General features: G+C 43.5%; 1 protein-coding gene across 3 annotated transcripts in view; it reads left to right on the plus strand.

The window, feature by feature from the left end:
- DNAH1 (dynein axonemal heavy chain 1) overlaps nucleotides 1–17,199 on the plus strand; it is a 254,640-nt gene that overhangs the window by 176,042 nt on the left and 61,399 nt on the right. For all 3 annotated transcript variants that reach the window (XM_070738680.1, XM_070738681.1, XM_070738682.1), the window contains 7 exons: nucleotides 5,305–5,535; nucleotides 8,539–8,735; nucleotides 9,296–9,431; nucleotides 12,247–12,455; nucleotides 14,027–14,198; nucleotides 14,444–14,635; nucleotides 16,737–16,847. In XM_070738680.1, the coding sequence (XP_070594781.1) occupies nucleotides 5,305–5,535; nucleotides 8,539–8,735; nucleotides 9,296–9,431; nucleotides 12,247–12,455; nucleotides 14,027–14,198; nucleotides 14,444–14,635; nucleotides 16,737–16,847 (1,248 nt within the window). The remainder of the gene's footprint in view (nucleotides 1–5,304; nucleotides 5,536–8,538; nucleotides 8,736–9,295; nucleotides 9,432–12,246; nucleotides 12,456–14,026; nucleotides 14,199–14,443; nucleotides 14,636–16,736; nucleotides 16,848–17,199) is intronic.

A 17,199-nucleotide genomic window follows, 5' to 3' on the forward strand; every position in this document is an offset into this window, starting at 1 on the left:
TGCCGGCCCCGCGAAAAGAAAATCATCTAAGTAATGGACCACTGACCGAATCCCAGAACTCCTCACGTGGGCCCATTCTAGGAAGGAACTGAACTTCTCGAACAATGAACAAGAAACTGAACAACCCATCGGGAGGGCCCGATCAACAAAGAACCCTCCCTCAAACTGAAAACCTAAGAGGTCGAAATCCTCGGGGTGAATCGGCAAGAGCCGGAAGGCCGACTTGATATCGCACTTACCCATCAGGGCCCCCGGACCGCACTCTCGAACCACCGAGACCGCCGTATCAAAGGAGGTATAGCGCACCGAACACAGGTCATCAGGAATATGATCATTAACTGAGTTGCCCGGAGGAAAAGACAGGTGGTGAATAAGCCGGAACTCCCCCGCCGCACGCTTGGGCACCACTCCCAGGGGGGATACTTGCAGAGAAGGCAGGGGCGGCTCCTTAAAGGGGCCCAGCACCCGGCCCTCCCGCACCTCCTTCATAATTTTCTCCCGAACCACCTGTTCCATTCCGGAAACTGACCTAAGGTTCTTAGCCAGGCAAGCAATCCTGGGCCCCCTGTACGGAATTCTAAAACCCTCCGAAAAACCTGTAACCAAGAACTCGGCCTCTTTCTTAGGGCGAAAACCCCCAAGCCTGTCTTTCAACCTATCCAATTTAATGGGGGTTGGCCCCCTTGCCCTGAGCTCCAGGCACCTGGGCCTTAGCCAGGCCAACTGCTGGTTTGTTGCCGCCTCCCCCCCTGCCCCTAAAGCAGGCTGATATCGGGTGTCTGCCATTACACAATGAGCAGGCATGGCGAAAGCGACAAGCTGGCCTGGCACAGGCTCCTCTGGCGCCGTACTCGTAACAGTACGGCTGGATCCGAAAGGGCGAACTCGTCGCACCCCGCTGCGCCGAGCCCTGGGTCCCCGAGACCGCCCCCGGGCGGGGGAGGGTAGCCTCTTTTCCCTGGGTCAACAGCAGGTGGCCTGTAGGCGTCCGCCCGCTAGCCGGGGTAGCGGGTTGCTGCGTGGCTTGAAGCCACAAATCGTTGTGCCGCATGTCCCACGGCCAGTGCCTATTGTGTGCGGCAAACCTCCTAAAATCCTCATCGTATTGCTTCCACGCCTCCCCACCAAACTCCTGGTAAGCCCGTAATATCATATTCATATATAGGATAAGCTCATGGGTCTTGTGAACATCGTCTTCAACAACCACTGAATGATATGCCAGAAAGGCGTATGCCCATGATAAAATTCCTTTATCCATCTTGACGTCCTTGGACTCCACAGCCCCCTTCTTACCTTCCCTGTCCTTGTCCTTCTTAGATTTTTTTGGCAACAGAATCTTAACTATATCGACATAGGCCCCGCGCCAAATCTTTCGCTTAAGGGCCTGTGACATGTGCATGCTAAGCGGAGTGTCAGGGAGGCCAGGGGCAAAAGGGTTGTCGCTGTCGACAGTGGAGGTATCAGTGGACTCTGTGGTCGTGGACTCCGAGCTATCCCTTGAGGGGTCCCTCCTTTTCCTGCCCCTCTTAGTCCTCCCGTGTTGTCGGCCCCTCCCCCATACCTGGGCCGCCGTGCGCGAACGCCATGTGCTATGTGATTTATGTGACCTGCGTTTGACCGCCCGTACCCTGCCTCGTGGTCCCCGTGGCCGGGACCAACGATGCCCGGGCACCGGGCACTCACCCCAATGTGAAGAGTCGTCATCAGCCTCTTCCGAGGCAGAAGCGGCCCTGCTTCCAGGTCTCCCCTTGCGCCTTTTCTTGGCACGCCGGTCGGAGCGCACCCTCTGAGATCTTTCTTCAGATTCCGATGAGCTTCGGGTCTCCTCTGCTCTCATGGCACCCCCGGCGTCCTCGTGCCGGGATCGGCCCCTCTTCCTTGGCCCTTCATCCAATTTTTCCAGTAAAGCAGAAAGAAGGTGTGAAGATACAGAGACTGACTCCTCCCCTGTACCCTCATTCGCAACTGCCCGAGCCATGGGGGACCCCTCATCAGACCCACTCGTTTCAAATGGGCTGGGTTCCCCCTCCCCAGGAGCAGGAAACTCCCTCCTGTTGCCACGTGGCCCTCTGGATGGGGCCCTCCCCTGGCGGCGGCCTGTTGCCCTAGGGGTCACCCCCTGGCGCCTTGGGGCCCGCCCCCTGGTGGCCCCCTCCCCCCTGGAGCTGCCCTCCCCGCTTGGCCTGCTGGCCTGCTCAGCCCCAGGGGCCTCCCCCCAAGCCCTCTTGGGGGCCCTTCTCCGTCCCGTGCGGCGGGGCTCAATGGGGGGGTTGCCCAGAACGCCGGCCTGCCCCCCCGCCGCCCGCTGCCGGGCCCCTGATTGTGCCCTGCCGCCCCTCGCCATTGATCCACCCCCCTCCAAACCAGAAGAGGCCCGACCAACAGCCGATGCCTCTGGCGCTGTCAGCCCGGGCCTCCTGATGCCGCCCACGCGACTGCTGAGGCCTCCGGGCCTGGCCGCGCTGTCTTCGCCGGGCGCCGCCGGTCCAAGCCTCCAAAATTGCCGCCCCAACGCGCACGCCGGCCTCCAAGCCTGCCGGGCTCCCCTCGCAAAGCGGGCTGCCGGCGCGAGCCTCGGCTCGCCGCCCACGCGCTTCTGTGCCTTCGGGCCTTCGGGCCTTCTTCTGACGAGCCGGGAGCAGCAGGGCTGTCTCCAAACTGCCGGGCGAGGGTAACTGCGCCACAAGGCAGCCCCTTTTATAGGGCTGCCTCACCCTCGCCCAGCCAATGGGTGGCCCGCGCCACCAAACTTCGTCACTGCGGCCCCTAGGGATGACGAGGGGCCGCAGGCTCCGCCCCCAACATGGCGGCCTCCTTGCCCGGTCCCACGCCGCAACCCCGCGCCGGCTGGTGAGTCGCCGGCGGCATTCTTGTTTTTTGTTTTTAAATGTTTCACTTCTCATCCAACAAGCTTCGAAACTGTTTTGTGGATGAGTAATAAAATATTTCAAAGGAAAAAAACCCAAGAAAATCCAGTTGTTTTTTGGAAAAAACAACATTTGGGTTTAGACCAGTACAGTATATAAAGAAAATATTATTTGTTTATTTACATTATTTATTTGTGTATCATTTTAATAAATTTATTTATTTGTTTGTTTGTTCGTTTGTTAGATTTGTATGCCGCCCCTCTCCGTAGACTCGGGGCGGCTCACAGCAACAATAAAACAATGTACGACAAATCTAATAATTTAAAAACACTAAAAACCCCATTATTAAAAGCAAACATACACACAAACATACCATGCATAAACTGTATAGGCCCGGGGGCGATGTCTCAATTCCCCCATACCTAATGGCAGAGGTGGGTTTTAAGGAGTTTACGAAAGGCAAGGAGGGTGGGGGCAATTCTAATCTCTGGGGGAAGCTGGTTACAGAGGGTCGGGGCCACCACAGAGAAGGCTCTTCCCTGGGTCCCACCAAACGACATTGTTTAGTCAACGAGACCCAGAGAAGGCCAACTCTGTGGGACCTAACCGGTCGCTGGGATTCGTGCAGCAGAAGGCGGTCCCGGAGATATTCTGGTCCGATGCCATGAAGGGCTTTGTAGGTCATAACCAACACTTTGAATTGTGACCGGAAACTGATCGACAACTAATGCAGATTGCGGAGTGTTGGTGTAACATGGGCATACCTAGGGAAGCCCATGATTGCTCTCGCAGCTGCATTTTGCACGATCTGAAGTTTCCGAACACTTTTCAAAGGTAGCCCCATGGAGAGAGCATTACAGTAGTCGAATCTCAAGGTGATGAGGGCATGAGTGACTGTGAGCAGTGAGTCCCGGTCCAGATAGGGCCGTGACTGCTGCACCAGGCGAACCTAGGCAAACGTCCCTCTCGCCACAGCTGAAAGATGGTTCTTTAATGTGAGCTGTGGATCGAGGAGGACGCCCTACTTGCAGACCCTCTCTTTTCCCCCCCCAGGGTTATGGACTGACAGATGGAATTGTCCCTGGGAGGCAGAACCCACAGCCACTCCATCTTATCCGAGACCCTAACAGCCTCCAGGCACCGGCACATCACTTCCACTGCTTCATTGACTGGATATGGGGTGGAGATATACAGCTGGGTATCATCAGCGTACTGATGATACCTCACCCCATGCCCCTGGATGATCTCACCCAGCGGTTTCATGTAGATATTGAAAAGCAGAGGGGAGAAGACTGACCCCTGAGGCACCCCACAAGGGAGTAACCTTGAAGTCGACCTCTGACCCCCCACTAACACTGACTATGACCAACTGGAGAGGTAGGAAGAGAACCACTGAAGAACAGTGCCTCCCACTCCCAACCCCTCCAGCCGGCATAGAAGGATACCATGGTCAATGGTATCGAAAGCCGCTGAGAGGTCAAGAAGCACCGCCATAGATCATCCATCAATGCGACCAAAGCAATTTCCGTGCTGTAGCAGGGCCTGAATCCTGACTGTTGAGGGCCTAGATAATCGGCTTCTTCCAAGGACTGCTGGAGTTGGAGCACCACCACCTTCTCAACAACCTTCCCCATAAAGGGAAGGTTGGAGACTGGCCGATAGTTGTTAAGAATGTCTGGGTCCAGGAAAGGCTTCTTGAGGAGGGGGCACACAAGTGCCTCCTTGTAGGGATCCAGAAGGGACCCCTTCCTCAAAGAAGCATTGACAATCTCCTGGACCCAACTCCGTGTCACCTCCCTGCTGGCCGAAACCAGCCAGGAGGGACACGGATCCAGTAAGCAGGTGGTGGAACTCACAGCTCCAATGGCCTTGTCCACTTCATCAGTTGTCACCAGATCAAACTCTTCCCAGACAGGTGGACAAGCACAGGCCCCAGTCACCTCCACTGACTCGTTGTCAGTCGACTCTGTTATCCAATTGGAGTCGAAGTCCGCCCAGATCCGACTGATTTTATCAGCGAAAAACGTGTTAAAATCCTCGGCACTACTCTGTAAGGGCTCCCCAACTCCCCCCTGGTTAAGAAGGGAGCGGGTCACCCTAAAGAGTGCCGCGGAGAGGTCGCAACGGCGCAATCCAGTCAAGAGCCTCCGCTGCAGCCTTGTTCCAGGCCTCAGCAAGAGACTCCGTCGAACTGTGGACGAGTGCATCTGGAATAACCCCAAGCACCCTCTGAAAACCCTCTGGGTCCATCAGGCGTCTGGGGTGGAACAACCTAATTGGTTCCGCCTCCCTGCAGGGAAGGATTGGAGCCAGGAAGTCAAGCCGCAATAGAAATACAGCTACCAATCCTACATATCTGGTTTAGAAATGGTTTGGGGGTCCTGTGGAAACCAAACATGGAACATTGCTAAAAACTGTCTTGATAATTCTTTTCCAGGATAAATTGCCCCTACTGAGATTGTGGTATCACGAAAGCTGCCGTGTGTTCCGTGATCGTCTAGTTAATGAGGAAGATCGGAATTGGTTTGATGACTTGATGAAGGACATGATGTTGGAGTGGAGAACCAGCTTTAATGAAGTTGTACCATTTGAGCCCCTTCTTTATGGAGATTTCATGTCGCCTGGATCTGATGTGAAGCTTTATGAACTGATCGATAGCAAAGAGAAAGTAGGTTGCAAATGATTCTTCTCTGCTTCTTCTGTTTGGTATGTCTTTAGTTTACCCTACCCACAATGTATAATATAGAATGGAGTGGAATGGAATAAAATGGAACAGAACAGAATAGAATAGAATATTATGGCCAAGTGTGATTCGACACACAAGGAATTTGTCTTGGCGCTCTCAGTGTACATAAATATGCTCTCAGTGTACATAAAAGAAAAGATAGGTTCATCAAGAATCACAAAGTACAACACTTTATGATAGTCCAGGTACAAATAAGCAATCAAATCATATTAGGAACCAGTCAATCTAAATTGAAAGGATGTAAGCAACAAAGTTAAAGTCATACAGTCGTTTGTGGGGAAAGATAGGTGATGGGAACAGTGAGAAGATTAATGATGGTGCAGACTTAGTAAATAGTTTGACATTTACCCTGTTTTCCCCAAAATAAGACATCCCCTGATAATAAGCCCAATCAGGCTTTTGAGTGCATGGCAATAAGGCCAAGCCCTTAGGGGTCAAAAAAATATAAGACAGGATTTTATTTTCGTAGAAACATGGTAGGTGTGATTAAAGACAATATAAGGTTTGGAAAGATATTCCAAATATGTTGCGCATGTGGGCTAACACAGGAAGCATATATTAAAAGTATGTATTATTTTCTGTGTAAGAAGAATAAGGTTGTGCAAGGATAGACTGAACTCCAGAAGCATGCTGAGAATGATAGATGAAACTGGATGGAACAGACCTAGATTATGCACTTTCCCCCCAAGCCCCCTGCTTCTTTTGGTGTTTAGGCAAGTAATAAAGAACAGTTGGGAATCTGCTATGCAGATGACTTGAGCATAGTACTTACGCTTGAAAAATGCAATAAACTAGGAAAGAGAACAAGTTTTATGTCCATAGTACTGCAGTGAATGCCATTAAAATCTTTACAGCTGACCTTTGCAAGTAATTACCCTTCCCGCAGAACTCCCAAGTGGAAGAAGAGTGTGCTTACTGAGAAAATGTTAATTAAGCAGAGGGTAAAAATGTAAAGATTTTAATAAGGAATGATGTCCTTTGCATTCACTGCCATGTAGCCAGAAATAATAATGATAACAGTATGCTTTCTTCCTTGATCACCAAATGAATTATAGTCATTAATTATTCTGGCCTCTTTGGTAAGCAAATGTTTGTCACATCTGTTGCTCAGATAGTTGAGGCTGTGAGGAGTTAGATGACTTAATCAAGTCCACCTTAGCTAAAACAATGAATTTTATGTTGGAATCTTATTCCGTTTGTTGATATGACCTATGATCGTTGCAGTAAAACTAAGTGTGCTAGTTCTAATTCTATGTGTATCAATAGAGACCAATATCTTTGGTCTGAGATGTCAAAGTCAGTGTTTCCCTTTGTTGCCTAAAATATATCAGTTTTGGAACTCAGATTCTAATTTCATTCTTTCAAATAACAGTATTTTATTTATTATCATCAGGGCATCTGATGATAATAGATAGAAAAAATTGGTGTGTGTTTTAACTTACCTCGCTGCCAGTTTGCTTCCTCCAATGCCACGTGGCAAAAAACCAAAGCCGAAAAACTGATGGCGACTGCATGCACAGTGCCTGAACTCGGCTTCTGTGCATGCTCGGAAGGATTTTTTTAAAAAAAAGATGGCGGAACTCATAGACCCGCACCAACTGATTTAGTTTGGTGATATCATCATGATGTCGCCAGCAGGTCTTTACCAGTTTGGGCGAACAAGAAAAATAGAAACATAGAAGATTGATGGCAGAAAAAGACCTCATGGTCCATCTATTTTATCTTAGGATGGATATATGTTTATCCCAGGCATGTTTAAATTTACCAACCACATCTGCTGGAAGTTTGTTCCAAGCATCTACTACTCTTTCAGTAAAATAATATTTTCTCATGTTGCTTCTGATCTTTTCCCCAACTAACCTCAGATTGTGGCCCCTTGTTCTTGTGTTCACTTTCCTATTAAAAACACTTCCCTCCTTTAACCTATTTAAATGTTTCGATCATGTCCCTCCTTTCCCTTCTGTCCTCCACAGATTAAGTTCATTAAGTCTTTCCTGATAGGTTTTATGCTTAAGACCTTCCACCATTTTTTGTAGCCCGTCTTTGGACCCGTTCAATTTTGTCAATATCTTTTTGTAGATGAGGTCTCCAAAACTGAACACAGTATTCCAAATGTGGTCTCACCAGCGCTCTATAAAGCGGGATCACAATCTCCCTCTAACTGTTTGTTATATCTTTAGCTATAAAGCCAAGCATTCTACTTGCTTTCCCTACCGCCTGACCGCACTGTTCACCCATTTTGAGACTGTCAGAAATCACTACCCATAAATCCTTCTCTTCTGAAGTTTTTGCTAACACAGAACTGCCAATGCAATACTCAGATTGAGGATTCCTTTTCCCCAAGTGCATTATTTTATATTTGGAAACATTAAACTGCAGTTTCCATTGCTTTGCCCATTTATCTAGTAAAGCTAAATCATTTGCCATATTACAGATGCCTCCAGGAATATCAACCCTATCGCACACTTTAGAGTCATCAGCAAATAGGCAAACCTTTCCTACCAAACTTTCCCCTATGTCACTCACAAACATGTTAAAAAGAATAGGACCCAGAACAGACCCTTGTGCACACCGCTTGTAGCCAGTGTCTGCTCAGAATACTCGCCATTAACAACAACCCTCTGATGTCAACGCTTCAGCCAGCTGCAAATTCACTGAATTATCCAGGGATTCAGTCCAATCTTCACTAACTTATCTATCAGCTCTTTATGTGGAATCATATCAAATGCTTTGCTGAGCAATATCCATGGCACCACCTTCATCCAACACCTTTGTGACATAGTCAAAGAAATCAATGAAATTAGTCTGAAAACTGATCCAAACCAGGGGGAACCCATTGGATACATTTCTCCTAAAATGGCTTCCAAAAATGTGTCTCTCCTAGCTAACTGGTCTATTTGCTCTTTCATTTTGCTTTGTTCCCAGCTTATAAATGTGATAGAAGAATATATGGAAGAATACAATCAGATCAATACGACTAAGATGAAGCTAGTGCTATTCATGGATGCTTTGGCACACATATGCCGAATCACACGTATTCTACGCCAGGCATTGGGCAATGCTCTTCTCTTGGGTGTTGGTGGTAGCGGAAGACAATCACTGACTAAGCTGGCATCTCATATGTAAGATCTGAATGCATGTTATTCATTTCTGCACTAGTAATTTGTGAACAAGTTACCTAGTATGCAAATTATTCAAAGCCAGGATTTGCAAGTTAGCATGTCACAGATAAATTACCAGTAATTAGGAACTGAATAAAATATATATTCCATCGATGAAGACATAGATTATTGTTTCCAATGATAGGAAGTACAACAAACCCATCTGGGTATGTTACTAACATATTGGGGGGAGGATCACTTTTGCAAGGCAGCAATAACAACTTCACCTGATCCCTAAGGGTCATTGCAAAATAATTCCATAAGCCAAACTATAAATAATAACTATACTTACAATAGAAATAAGTCCACAAAGAAAAAAAATACCCTTTTATCAAGCAGATTTTGACCTGTTCACTTCAATATATTTGTTGCTAAGGAAATATGCTATTTTATGTTCAAAGTGGCTTGTAATGAAAATGTCAAAACAATTGTGGCAGTGTTTGAAACCGTCCTAATGATGTTCTTCAGTAACATCTTTACAGGAGTAGCTCATGTCCTGATTCAGATTCCTTCCCTTTTAGAGCTGATTATGAATGCTTCCAGATAGAGCTTTCAAAGAACTATGGGACAACTGAGTGGAGAGACGACATCAAAAAGATCATGCTGAAGGCTGGCTTGCAAAGCCTCTCCATTACATTTCTATTTACCGATACCCAGGTAAGCCAATCCATTGGCCAAGTTCAAGACTTGGAATTTCTTCATGTACTACTGTCTTAGTTAACACGCTACTTGCTTGTGTAATAGTCATTAGTGTTCTCAGAAGAGTCCCAACAATGGGCTTATCCAGTTCATCTAGCTCTCATATAATGCAACCCTGTACTATTTATATCTATCTATGTGTTATTCTCCTTAAATTCAATGATAATTAATCCCCAATAAGCATGGATAGAATTGAAACTATTAGCCTCATTTTAGAATCCCTCTAACACTTCCATGATATGGCTCTCATTCTTAGCCTGTCATCCATAGAAACATAGAAGTCTGACGGCAGAAAAAGACCTCATGGTCCATCTAGCTTGCCCTTATACTATTTTCTGTATTTTATCTTAGGATGGATATATGTTTATCCCAGGCATGTTTAAATTCAGTTACTGTGGATTTACCTACCACGTCTGCTGGAAGTTTGTTCCAAGGATCTACTACTCTTTCAGTAAAATAATATTTTCTCATGTTGCTTTTGATCTTTCCCCCAACTAACTTCAGATTGTGTCCCCTTGTTCTTGTGTTCACTTTCCTATTAAAAACACTTCCCTCCTGGACCTTATTTAACCCTTTAATATATTTAAATGTTTCGATCATGTCCCCTCTTTTCCTTCTGTCCTCCGGACTATACAGATTGAGTTCATCAAGTCTTTCTTGATAAGTTTTATGCTTAAGACCGTCCACCATTCTTGTAGCCCGTCTTTGGACCCGTTCAATTTTGTCAATATCTTTTTGTAGGTGAGGTCTCCAGAACTGAACACAGTATTCCAAATGTGGTCTCACCAGCATTCTATATAGCGGGATCATAATCTCCCTCTTCCTGCTTGTTATACCTCTAGCTATGCAGCCAAGCATCCTACTTGCTTTCCCTACCGCCTGACTGCACTGTTCACCCATTTTGAGACTGTCAGAAATCATTACCCCTAAATCCTTTTCTTTTGAAGTATTTGCTAACACAGAACTGCCAATACAATACTCAGATTGAGGATTCCTTTTCCCCAAGTGCATTATAAATTTAAATCCATTCCTTACACAGTATTTTAATAGTATATTTACACCTGACTAGTCCTATTAGAATTTCCAAAACATTCTATTTATTTATTTATTAGATTTGTATGCCACCCCTTTCCGTAGACTCAGGGCGGCTCACAACATAATAAAACAATTCATAACAAATCTAATAATTTACAATTTAAAATTTAAAGTAGTTAAGAAAACCCCATTTTTAAGCAGACATACCTACAAACATACCATACATAAATTATATAGGCCTGGGGGAGATATCTCAATTCCCCCATGCCTGACGGCAAAGGTGGGTTTTGAGGAGTTTACGAAAGGCAAGTAGGGTAGGGGCAGTTCTAATCTCTGGGGGGAGCTGGTTCCAGAGAGTCGGGGCCGCCACAGAGAAGGCTCTTCTGTTATATAACTACTAAAATGATGGGCAAGTAGGAAGCAGATAATGCGGGGGGGGGGGAGGTAGAGTCTGCTATCAATGTGCAGCCACCTCCAGAGTAGAACTCCTCCATCAGATCCTCAGGCCAACCTGACCCAGAGAAGGATAGGAAATTGAGGCAGATCTTGCACTGTAGGGCAGGATTTTCCAAAGGCTCTTCTCTGCTGCAGCACCTGCAGTTGGAGTTCTTTACCAGTGAGTTCCAAGTAGGCCTTCTCTGCCAGCCCAAGTAGGATAGGCTAGTCTTAGTGGGACAAGACAGTTTACCAGGCAGCCTGGACTTATACCACTAAGGGTTTTAAAGATCATAGCCAAAACCTGAACTTCACTCAGAAGACCAGTAGCCCAAATAGTTCATGAAGAAGACATATAATAATAATAATAATAATAATAATAATAATTATTATTATTATTATTATTATTATTATTATTATTATTTATTAGATTTGTATGGCACCCCTCTCCAAAGACTCGGGGCGGCTCACAACAATAATAAAAACAATATTATAGTAGAACAAATCTAATATTAAAAAACATAAAACAAAATATAAAAGAGCCTGGGGGGAAAGTGTCTCAACTCCCCCATGCCTGGCGGTATAAGTGAGTCTTGAGTAGTTTACGAAAGACAGGGATGGTGGGGGCAGTTCTAATCTCCGGGGGGGAGTTGATTCCACAGGGCCGGGGCCACCACAGAGAAGGCTCTTCCCCTGGGACCCGCCAAATATGAGCTGCAAATCCTTATTTGATATACGGATAAGATTCTTGAGGTATTCTACTTTCAGTTACAACTTTACGGTGAGCTCTATTAGGGTGGCTCTCTATTAGGATGGCGAATATTACTAAAATATTAATAATAATGTTACATGTTTTTTCTTCTTCTTTATATGTTAATTGTATTACTTGTATTATATTGTGCCATTTCTTTTCTTTTCTTTTTTTGTTTTGCTTTTTGCTTTCCTGTTATACATGTTTATCTTATTGTTATTCTTTGTCCTTACGCTTGTTTGTAAAACTTTTGAAAACTCAAAATAAAAAATAAAATATTTTTTTTAAAAAAGGATGGCTCTTGGAAGTCAAAAAAGAAAGAAAAAAACAAAGTTTATGATATAATATGACACGGCTATTCAGGGAGAGCATATCCCTAACATGTACTGGAAAAGAAGAAGAAGAGAAGGAAAAGGAGGGATATTGAATCTTTCGATCTACGGAAAGTGGTTAAATAAAATCTGTTAATATAAAAATAAAATAGATGCATTGGAGAGGTTATGGAGAACATTGAAACAATGAACATAATATCATTATATATGTTTTTTTTAGATCAAAAGTGAATCCTTCCTAGAGGATATCAACAACTTGCTGAATTCAGGAGACATACCCAACTTGTATGGCCTAGATGAGCAAGACCAGATTATGACTACTATGAAACCAATTGTTCAGGACCAGGGACTTCAACCCACCAAGGCCAACCTGATGGCTGCATATACAGGAAGAGTGCGCAGTAATATCCATACGGTATTATGTATGAGGTATGTGCTAACCTGGTACATATGGCTTACAGGAAAAAAGAAACGCTTCATTTTCAGCAACTTTCCTCTCTTTTAATGGTGACTCATATCATAGAAATCTATATAATTACTCCACAGCAATCTTCCCAAGCCGATACCAAAAGCAATTTGTGACTAGTAACAGATCACCCCTGCAGGGATAATGGGAGATGTCATCCAAAAGGCCTATATAGCCTCAGATTAGGGGATTTTGAAAAGTTTTCTATCTGCCATGGTTTCCATTTTTCATGTTTTGGAAGAATTTGTGAGATATGGTAAAGCTTCTTTTCCGTTACAGAAAGAATATCATGGGACTTAGATCTTGTTAGAGTTTGGGGGAAGGAGAGAGTATCTATCTAAGCCCTTCTTGTTTTGTACCAAGATGGGATTTTGAAACAAAAACAATCCATTATTATTTTTAGTGCTACCACAGAACTTTGGTTGGCTTTGCCTTAAGTATTTCCTTGAATCAGTGTTTCTTCTGAGCCACTTCACCCACTCACCCCCCCAAACACCCATTCCAGACTTCACACATTGTTTTGCCTCCCTCAGTAGCTGAAACGTAAAGCTCAAGGTTTTGCTTTGGTTTACTGTATATTTAAATGTACTAATTTTTTAATCCTGGTGTAATGAAGTGCTGAGAACATGGGATCTGTCTGTCTACCTACCTACCTACCTACCTACCTACCTACCTATCTATCTATCATCTATCTATCAGTCAGGCGGTAGGGAAAGCAAGTAGGATGCTTGGCTGCATAGCTAGAGGTATAACAAGCAGGAAGAGGGAGATTATGATCCCGCTATATAGAGTGCTGGTAAGACCACATTTGGAATACTGTGTTCAGTTCTGGAGACCTCACCTACAAAAAGATATTGAAATTGAACGGGTCCAAAGACGGGCTGCAAGAATGGTGGAAGGTCTTAAGCATAAAACGTATCAGGAAAGACTTAATGAACTCAATCTGTATAGTCTGGAGGGCAGAAGGAAAAGGGGGGACATGATCGAAACATTTAAATATGTTAAAGGGTTAAATAAGGTCCAGGAGGAAAGTGTTTTTAATAGGAAAGTGAACACAAGAACAAGGGGACACAATCTGAAGTTAGTTGGGGGAAAGATCAAAAGCAACTTGAGAAAATATTATTTTACTGAAAGAGTAGTAGATCCTTGGAACAAACTTCCAGCAGACGTGGTTGGTAAATCCACAGTAACTGAATTTAAACATGCCTGGGATAAAATCCATCCTAAGATAAAATACAGAAAATAGTATAAGGGCAGACTAGATGGATCATGAGGTCTTTTTCTGCCGTCTTTCTTCTATGTTTCTATGTTTCTATCCTTGCACCATGCTCTTGAAGACCAAGCTTTCACATAGATACTAGATGGATTAAAGCTTATGAGGCATAGCTCTTCCACCTTCAGTTATAATGGAACACACTACCCTTCGCTGTGTCTCCAGGACAGCCTTTCCTGCCTATAATGTATTCCAATAGAACAAAACTAAAACTGTTCTAACAAGAATTTTCTTACTTTTTTCTGTTTCTGGACAATGTAGTCCTATTGGGGAGGTATTCCGAGCACGGCTCAGACAGTTCCCATCTCTGGTAAACTGCTGTACCATTGACTGGTTCAACGAATGGCCTGCAGAAGCCTTGGAATCTGTTGCTGCTTCCTTTTTCAAAGCTATCTCAGATGCTGCGGTTACTCCTGAAGTTTTAGAAGGCATGGTAAATACCTCTCTTGAAACAAATTTGGTGTTCTGTGAAGGGTGTTTTTTAGCAGCTAATTGATAATCAAAGATAATCATTAGAATTTAGAGCATTTTCTTTTAATGGTTGGAATGGGCACCATTGTTTAGATTTTGTTTGATATTTGCTTAAAATATGTATTTCATAAATCATCTCATTTGGTTCAAATATCTACTTCGTTAAAAAGTCCTTGAAGTTTCTTTAAATTGTTTTCTATATTGTAGATTCAAATGTGTGTACAGATTCATCAGAGTGTTGCAATTAAGTGCAAGGCATATCTGGCAGAATTGGCAAGGCATAACTATGTCACTCCCAAAAGCTACTTGGAGCTGCTCGGTATCTTCATCAGTTTGATAGGAACAAAGAAACAAGAGCTCAACGGTGCCAAGAATAGGATGAAGAGTGGATTGGATAAGGTGGGATTCATTAGAAGCATTGGTTTTCTTCCTCTTTTTAGAGGAACTTCACATAATGGATTGTTGCGATGATTCCTGTATTGAAAGGTCTTGAAGCAACTTTTGATATTGCTTTAAAATTGTACCCAATATTTTACCACACAAAAATTATTACCTCCTCACCATATTCACCATAACTGCTAACATATTTATGGTGTATATAAGCATATATTTGTTTTATCTTCATGTGTGTACATATGTACACAGATGAAAGCTAAACATTTTGTTGCTATCTTTTCCTGAATAAAGCTGGCCTAGCATTTTCCTGGGGTTTTTTGGAAGGGGAAGAGGGAGGAGTTTATTTTCCCCAAATTGGATCTAGCGCCCCCCTCCCGGTTCCCAACTTGCCCCACAGGGGGGCAATTTGATTTTTAATAGGGGCAATTAGAGCCTTGTTTAAACCAAGTTAATGGGCTTTTAGGCTTCCTCTACATGTGTAGAGTTCACTTTTTGAATAGTAAGAATTATATGTCATGGGGGGGAGGCATCAGGATTTTAGAGATGCTTGGGTGGGGCATGGCCAAAAAAGGTTGAGAACTAAGTTACTGAACCTAGTTCTCAATAAAATCAGTTACAGTTCCAATAGATCAGACTAAATTATCCAAGTGAGGTCACTGAGTCTTTACATTTAATTAATGTCAAAATACTATTGATATTGATGAATTTGGTTTATTTTTAAGGAAAAATTAGACCATTCATGAATATAGATTAGCGATGATAAGAAACATGACACAGTAGAATAGAATAGAATTCTTTATTGGCCAAGTGTGATTATTAGCTAGAGGTATAACAAGCAGGAAAAGGGAGATTGTGATCCCCTTATATAGAGCGCTGGTGAGACCACATTTGGAATACTGTGTTCAGTTCTGGAGACCTCACCTACAAAAAGATATTGACAAAATTGAACGGGCCCAAAGACGGGCTACAAGAATGGTGGAAGGTCTTAAGCATAAAACGTATCAGGAAAGACTTAATGAACTCAATCTGTATAGTCTGGAGGGCAGAAGGAAAAGGGGGGACATGATCGAAACATTTAAATATATTAAAGGGTTAAATAAGGTCCAGGAGGGAAGTGTTTTTAATAGGAAAGTGAACACAAGAACAAGGGGACACAATCTGAAGTTAGTTGGGGGAAAGATCAAAAGCAACGTGAGGAAATATTATTTCACTGAAAGAGTAGTAGATCCTTGGAACAAACTTCCAGCAGACGTGGTTGGTAAATCCACAGTAACTGAATTTAAACATGCCTGGGATAAACATATATCCATCCTAAGATAAAATACAGGAAATAGTATAAGGGCAGACTAGATGGACCATGAGGTTTTTTTCTGCCATCAGTCTTCTATGTTTCCATGTTTCTATGACACACAAGAAATTTGTCTTTGGTGCATAGGCTCTCAATGTACATAAAAGATATGTTTGTCAAGAATCATGAAGTACAACACTTAATGATTTTCCTAGGGGTCAAATAAACAATGAGGAAACAATTGTTATTAATAAAAATCTTAAGAATACAAGCAACAGGTTACAGTCATAAGATGGAGGAAATGGGTGATAGGAATGATGAGAAAAAACTAGTAGTAATAGTAGTGCAGACTTAGCAGCAACGTTTTGAGGGAAGGAGTTGAAACAGTATAATAAAACCATGGAAAAGCCAAATGTTGACAATGGAAACAGCCAACTTTAAACTAAAAAATAACTGACAAAAGTCAACCAAAGTTCACGGCATAGTTAGGTGTATATTCAAAAGTGTACTAATACTTATTCTGAATGAATTGTGATCAAGAATTTTATATCTGAAAGACTTTAATGACAACCGTACTCTGATTATCCTGTGCAAATGAGAATCTCTAATCTGGAGACTGCTTTGATTAGAGATTCTACAAGTTACCCATATGCCATCTACTAGGCTGTTTGGTTCATGTAGTATACTGACACACTCAGTATACAAGAGAAAATAATTTCTATCCCACTTAAATTCTTTCAAGTATGATCATTACAATCTTCTCTTCATTTGAGATTCACCGTGATGGATTTTATATATAGTTTTCTTTCCTTCCAGCTTTTACGAACAGCAGATGATGTAGCAAAAATGCAGGAAGAGCTAGAATTAGCTCGCCCCCTGCTGGCAGAGGCTGCCAAAGACACGCTTGTGACCATGGAACAAATACAGGTACTGTAGCTCTGCAATGTACCTTCATGCGAGGTAAACATGATATTACGTGCAAATGCTAAATCTCATTGTTCCTATGTTGAAGAAAGCAGCATTTATAATGCATGTCCATGTTGCTTTTTGCTACGCCCTGGCCTACACTAAAACTAGGAAAATATTGGTTGAATGTCATTGAAGAACCACAAAAATCTTGTTTATTGTTGCTTTTATTATACAAGGGAGGAGCGCCATTTATATTTCCTTACAGAGGTGACAAAATATCTTGAGTTCTTTTTGCTTTAGTACCCAAGCAGTTACTTCAATATATGTTCTGTCTGGGTCCCCCCAGACGCCAACACCAACCAAAAAGAGT

Source organism: Erythrolamprus reginae, chromosome 2, assembly GCF_031021105.1.
Source record: "Erythrolamprus reginae isolate rEryReg1 chromosome 2, rEryReg1.hap1, whole genome shotgun sequence".
Taxonomy (NCBI): Eukaryota; Metazoa; Chordata; class Lepidosauria; order Squamata; family Dipsadidae; genus Erythrolamprus; species Erythrolamprus reginae.